This window comes from Priapulus caudatus, unplaced genomic scaffold, assembly GCF_000485595.1.
Source record: "Priapulus caudatus unplaced genomic scaffold, Priapulus_caudatus-5.0.1 Scaffold2639, whole genome shotgun sequence".
Taxonomy (NCBI): Eukaryota; Metazoa; Priapulida; class Priapulimorpha; order Priapulimorphida; family Priapulidae; genus Priapulus; species Priapulus caudatus.
In genome coordinates, this window is record NW_014579700.1 from 30,563 (window position 1) to 38,050 (window position 7,488).

General features: G+C 42.0%; 1 protein-coding gene across 1 annotated transcript in view; it reads right to left on the reverse strand.

Annotated features, from left to right (window-relative positions):
• Positions 1-306: 306 nt before the first annotated feature.
• Positions 307-7,488, reverse strand: part of LOC106818908 (estrogen sulfotransferase-like) — a gene marked incomplete at its 3' end in the record, with an annotated part of 7,899 nt that continues 717 nt past the window's right edge. Inside the window, 4 exon segments of the mRNA XM_014823577.1 lie at positions 307-484; positions 735-829; positions 4,450-4,597; positions 5,002-5,264. Of these exon segments, the coding sequence (XP_014679063.1) occupies positions 307-484; positions 735-829; positions 4,450-4,597; positions 5,002-5,264 (684 nt within the window).

A 7,488-nucleotide genomic window follows, 5' to 3' on the forward strand; every position in this document is an offset into this window, starting at 1 on the left:
GCGTTTCGGAGAACCTGTGCCGAACCCCTGAGACTGGCTCACCGAACCCCTGGGGTTCGGTCGAACCCAGGTTAAGAACTACTGATAGGAAGAAAGAAGATGGGTATGAGCGTAGAGAGAGAGGGGGCGGGAGAGAGAGTTGATGAGAGGGTAGAGGGGAGAGAGGGAGAGGGAGAAAGAGAAAAGCAAACTGATTGGTTGATCTGTAGACTGACCGCCTAACCGCAGACTACATTGCCCACACACGTCTAGTTATCCTTATATGTACCGAGTGTACGGTAAACGGAAGATGGCGGTAAGATATACCTTTCCGCATGAATGGTGTCGCATCCTGCGTTCTGCCTGCTTTCATACCAGTGTAGTTAACCGTGTTGTTCCTCTTCATGCTGCTAAATGTCGTAGCTTCGACTATTTTGTCAATCTTCTCCTCGCTCAAATTCTTGCCAAGGAAGTTTGCGACACGTCTGACTTCGCCTTTTAGATCCTAAAACCAGGAGAGAGTTACATTATGTACGTCTACGACGCGTTGACATTGTATTTTCCTTGTTTTCCCTAGCCGAGTTTATGCAATAGACGATAATAATTGTCACGTCTGTAGTTTGGTTTTAATAAACCCGAACGAGTAATTTAGTTTGAACCGCAGTTGAATGTTCGCGTTACAGTTATTCTGTGAACTGCAATCAGAATCAGAATCTAGCACGCACACAATCTGAGATATTTCAGATACGAATTACCTTTTTCATGTCTTCGTATTTCACGAAAAGTATGTTTTTCCAGTGCCTGCGTTCCCAGAAATCTACTTGATGCGCCCAATATTCACCGTAATCACCTGTTAAAAGTTTATATCCTTGTTATCATGGTATTACCAGGAGAATATAAAAGGAATAATTACTAATTACTTATTATCATTTATTCTTGATATATATAGGTATATATATATTCTTTTCTTTCTATTTTTGTTTAAATATGTTATGACTGGAAGAGCTGTGTGTAGTTTATTCATGAGGCAGACACACATCAGCGCACGCACGGCACGCGACGCACGCACGCACGCACGCACGCATTGCGTGCATGTAGGCAAGTTAATGTTTACTATAAAGGAAAACACTGTGAAGTAACGATACAAAGGTCCTAGCTCGTGGTATTACATTGTGACCATGGACCTGTGTAACAGCGAGGATTAATTGAAATACAAACAACACAACAAACATGATGCGTACATTTTCCCTGGCATATAGTACATTGTAAACTCAGGAAAGGTGCTGTTAGCGAACAGTCGGCTTGTGAAATTCCGATATGGCGATAAGTCAAATCCCTTGAGGAAGTGATAGAGGAAACTGCCGTATCTTAGGGTTCCTGCCATACGTTACAATATGAGAACAAAGAATGACATCGTTACTACAATTCCAATCTTAATCGTGTACTAGTCAATGATTTTGAATCGTACCACGTTTAATGATTACATTTATCCGAATTATATGTAGTCCAACAACCGTATTGCAACAAAGTATCGTGATGAAGTAAGCTTTCTTTGACCAGTTTCATATCTTCCCCATCATCTGTATACTATTCACTCCCGTGCTTAACAATAAGTGCTGAAGTTTAAGGCGACTGAAAATATTATGTCTATATAAAATAATAACTCGGAAATGCAATAAAATTATTTTTATGTGTCGAGTTCCGCAACTGTGCTCGGCTATTTATGGTGAAACGTAATTGCGATGGAAAGCTGCAGGCCGTATTCGGATATGAGCGAGCCATTCCTCCATATTGTGCATTAGTTATCATATTCTCGTGCATGAGTCACGAGATTCTTGTGGACCCCGCAACATAAAGTCACCGTCAGCGCATATATCCACTCTCGCAAGACATGAATATGTGATTAATAAATGCGTACTACGTCTTGGATGGTGTTTAGGTTCTTTCTATAACGATTTTGTTGGAGAAAAGTTGTACGATTCGCAGTATGTGTTCTTTGGAAGCAGCCTGTGGCACGCATGGTCTCGCACGCCGCATAAGCGGGGACTTTCTGTAGTTTGCTTGACAGCCTTAACGATGTCCGCGCTGTGCATGCGTGTCTTTTAACTAATAGTTAAATTTGGCCGACTCCAGCATTTGGGCTAATTTCAGCTCGCCGGAAGGCTGGCGATTCACTGCAGGGCGTTCGCGTAAATGCACGAAATTTCTCAGCATACTTTTCGCAAGTCAGAAAGGTTCGCGGCCGTCTGCGTCATTCATGACGATGCCAGACGAATTGCCTGCAATCCATGTGGTATCGATACTCCGTTCAGCTTAGAGATCAGTATCCATCATCATCACTAGTCTACTGCTGAACGTGTGAGCGAGGATATATGGCGTGTGTGTCTGTACGCCAAACTGGACGTCTGGGTTGTGCGGCTGGGTTACGCACGCAGTGGGGGAATGAGACCGTGCAATAGAACAATTCGCTTTAACATTAATTTGCTCTACTATTATTTGAAATTAGTGCATCACATGATAAATCGTTGAAATTCCATTGGATAACGTCGCAGGTACTATGAAACAATTGTGCCCGCCTGAGCGGGCACTATTGCTTGCGCGACGCAGTGCGCAGTGCGCTTGCGATACTCGGACAATACTTTTATTCCAATGTTTATTCCAGTTGCAATGTGTTACGTTTGTGGTTTAATACAAATTGAAATTGTTCGTTTAAGAAACTTTGTCTTATTCACTTCATATTTGCCGAGTAGATTGCAAAGTCATGTGATGCTTTAATATATAAATATAGACTGCTACTCGTTCTCTGCTTCTAGTACAGTTAGGTCAGGATACCATCAAAATCGTTCAAAATGTGAAAAAAGTGTGAAAATCGGTACACTTGCATACTTTTGTATGCTCTTTCATTTAAAGACAGGATACACGCGATCCAACTACAACTTCGGCCGCCATCTTGAATTCAAAAATGGCCGCCGTCATTTCTTAAAAAATAGCTATATCTCGGTTAATAATCTTTGTACAGGCTTGAAAATTGACTGACAGACGTCATTTGGGTTACTATTTTATACAACAACGTGATGCATGTGATCCGTTTTTGCCCACCATCTTGGATTCAAAATGGCCACCATAAAAATTACAAACTTAGCAATATTTCCGTTCACGGAAGATATAGAGACGTGAAAATTTGCAGACTGGCGCAGGTTAATACGTTCTTTCATATTAAAACAAGACACACAAGTTCCAATTATAATTACAGAGGCCATATTGAATTCAACATGGCCGCCATCACATTTTACTCTGTACTTCAAAATGATCAATGACATAGTATAACAGATACAAACAAACATGGTGAAAATGTTGAATTACCGGTTTTTCTCAGTATATAACAAACACAATGCCAAACTGGCAATCCCCAGTGTGAGAGAGAGATAATTCAAGACATCAAGTTGTAGTATACAGTACACAAGAACATGCATGGCAAACTAAATAATACTATTGTTCAAGTTAAACAAATGTCTCAAGACTGCATTGTCCACAAGTTGTCGCAGATTGTCACTCAGTGCGGTAACATGTACCTGCACAAACACAAATATAGTACTTGTAAGTAACTTGATATGTACAATCGACTATAGTATCTGTTATGTGCTTGTTGCGTTCTCGCGGGCTGTACATGATATATCCTGTTATGTGCGTTTGCGTGCTCTTGCGCGCGTAATATAGCTATCTGAATTTTATGTTGCGTGCGTGATCGGCGGCGTATTATAAAAAACGTATCTGTTTATGTGCGTGCAGTGCGTTCTCGCGAGGCGTATTTAGGATACACCTAGTTTATGTGAGTGCGTGCTCGGCGCGACGTATCTTGCATATCTGTTATTTGCAGTGCGTGCGTTCTCGCGGGCGTATTTAGGTACTTGTTATGATTGAGTGCGTGCTTCGCGCGCGAGGTCTATATTAGCGCTATCTTTATGTGCGTGACGTGCGTTTCTCGCGGGCGTATAGGTAGGGTGTGTGGTGTGATGCGTGCGTCGCGCGGTATCTCTCGCTAAATCTGCGTTCTCGCGGGCGTATAAGGTACACTGATTAATGGTGTTAATCTGTTATTGTGAGTTGCAGTGCGTTTCTTGCGTGTATAAGCCTGTTATGTTGCGTGCCGTTGCTCGCCGAGCGCGTATTATTCTATCTGTTTTTGCGTGCCGTGCTCGTTTCGCGGGCGCTCACTCAGGCNGTATATGACATGTGTGTAGTTTTTCACGCAGGCAGACACACACGCGCGCACGCACGCTCGCACACACGCCTGCACTGTAGGCAATTAAGTGAATGTTTTACTACGAGGAAACACTGGAAGCTAACGATACAAAGCGTGTATACATTGTGACCATGACCTCGTGTAACAGGAGCATTAATAGATAACAACAACTACAACAACAACAACAACAACAACAACAACAACAACAACAACAACATGATGCGTACATTTTCCCTGCATATAGTACTTGTAAAACTCAGGAAAGGTGCTGTTAGCGAAGTCGTTGTGAACTCCGAATAGCGATGAGTCAAATCCTTTGATGAAGTGATAAAAGGAAACTGCCGTATCTTTAGGGTTCCTGCTAACGTATACAATCTGCAACATAAATGACATCGTTACTACAATTCGCCATCTTAAATACGTCTACTAACATGTTTTGAATCGTACACAGTTAACTGATTACATTATCAGATTATATGTTAGTCAACAACCGATATCAACCAAAGTATCGTGATGAAAGTAAGCAATTCTTTGGTCCAGTATCATATCTCCCATCATCCTATCCTATCACATCAGTGTCAACAATAAGTGCCTAATTTAGCATGAAAAATATTATATCTTGTAATATATGAAATGCTAACATTTTACGCTCGACTGCTCGGCTTATTGGTGACGTAATGATGACGTAATGATAGGAACATTCATGTGTTTTCATTGATAAACGATCGGGTCACCGTCCAACGATATCACTCTTCAATAAAATTTTAATTATAATATACTTTTGGAGTTTTGGTCCTTTCTACGATTTCGGTTGGAAGAAGTTGAAAATTCAGATGTGTTTTGAAGAGCCTTGGCGATGGTCTCGCCTCCCAGTCGGGACATTCTGGAAGTTTCTTCAGCTTTCCGAACTCTGCCATATCTTTACTATTGAATGGCCACTCCAGCATTGGGAATAATTCATCGAGTGCCTTGCTGCCACCTTGGAATGCGACGTCCGCGTCATTCATGACGAGCCAGACGATTGCCTGCATCCATGTTGTACCTGTAGAGATATATCATCATCACTAGTCTACTGCTGAACGTGTGAGCGAGGATATACGGTGTGTGTGTCTCTAAGCCAAGCTGTACGTCTGGGTTGTGCGGCTGGGTTACGCACGCAGTGGGGGAATAAGACCGTGCAATACAACAATTCGCTACAACATTAATTTGCTCTACTATTATTTAAAAATATAGACTGCTACTCGTTCTCTGCTTCTGCTAAAACAAGTTTGTTTCGATAGATCTTTTTATAGGTGTGTGCGCGCGCGCGCGTGTGTGTGTGTGTGTGTGTGTGTGTGTGTGTGTGTTGTCATTTGCTGCGTGTTCGTGCGGTGCTGTTGCGTGTGCGTGGGCGCGTGCGTGCGTGTGTAGTTAATGGTAGTATTATAGTTTAGTATCAATTTTCAAGAATGAGTGACTAGCTTACTAAAAATTGTCACAACTTACCACATTTCGGAATAGGACATGACATAGACATCGTCGTCACTCGGCATTTCAGGCTTCTGCGTACTCGCGGCATGTAAGTTACCATGTACGTAGACAAGAAAGTGTTTTTATAAACACTGAGATAACTAGGTAGCGGCAACTCTTCATCCTGAATTTTCTCTGACATCTTGCAGTACAAATACAGTATCAAATGTGGAGCAAAATCCTTCGGTAACCGCCTGTCTGCATAGCGTGCACGTAACTTGTGGGTGTTATAACGGCGGAGCAGGGCGAATTCAACACTGAGCGTCCTCCTCTGTCGCTTACTTATGCATAACGTCAACTCATGCATAGGTCAGTGCATGAATATATTTTATATCTACACCTGATGAACTTTTATTTTTTTCTAATAGAGCACTATCGGTTAGACACGTGAACCGAAACGCCATAAAAACGTCACGATCGGCGCAAAAAAAAGTTTAAAAATCTAAATTCTAAGCTAACTGTTAAAAGTACATTCATGATCACATATGACATGAGAATATCTAACATGAGCATAATTTATTATATCGCATCTTATCAAGAACTAATAATACATATTATGGTAATTTAATGTAGCATTAGCTGTTGATATTATAAGGGGTGAATAATGACAAATATTGTGACATATGACATCCATCAACATATGACGTTATGATCAACACGACATTTGTCATTATTCACCCTTAATATGATGGCCATTTAGTTCCAGTATCTACAACCTGGGGAGCGCCATGTATTCGGGATTATATGCACGGGGAGTACGCAGCGTAGTGCAGAGAGTCAGCATTCGCGCCGACGTTAGGCTTTTCTTTTTGCAGTGAGGAGTTGTTTACCGCAAATAGGAGAGTTATTAGTGGTGCAATACTATTATTACACATTATTTTTATTTTTACTGATTTGTTGGAACTGCTAGTGGTGTTTGTATCTGCGCGTGATATCAGTTTATCGCGAGTTTTATGTGTTGTCATATCGCCGCGAATAAATAGTAGCACACTAAGCACAGTGGCATCCTCTGGGGGTGAATTTAAGGACATTGCATTCATATTGCAGATAGTTCTTTATATTGACACCATAATGTAGAAGTGTTATTTTCTATTTGTAATTGTTTTCTAAGTATTTTACATTAAAATCAACGAGATCAACGGGAATTCAAGACTGACCTTTTTATGACCTCGATAACATGAGTCATCAAACCGTACGTTGCCCTTCTCAAGCTCAACAGAAAGACTAAAAATGAACTGTCAGTGCATGTATACCTACAGTGTTGATAAGAGCCGCATAACAGGGTTATCACCAGCTAACAGCTCCGGTAAAAACACACCATCGTCTTTTTCTTGTGCACAATCAAAAACTCGGGTACGAGATTGTCGGAGGATTGAAACACGCTTGCACGGAAGACATTTTTTGAACAAAAAACATTCGACAGTATGAACGCTCTCGCTGCTTTCTTGCTCCATCCCTCTAACCTGTAGCATAGGAGAGCCAAGCTTGCAGTTATCGGTAGTAGAGGAAGCGCCACCAGATGTGTCGATCCTAACCGCTGAGCGCGGATCTTGCGCGCAGTTCCGCGGCAAGGCGCACGCGACCGCGGGAACGACCTACGACAGAATGGAGCGCTGGCAGTTATGGAGCCGTGCGCCGAATCCATAGGTTAGCGCACCGATCCATAGCTGCCAGCGAACAGTCGGGAATTTTAGGGACACACTGTCACACACACACACACACACACACACACACACACACACACACACACACACACA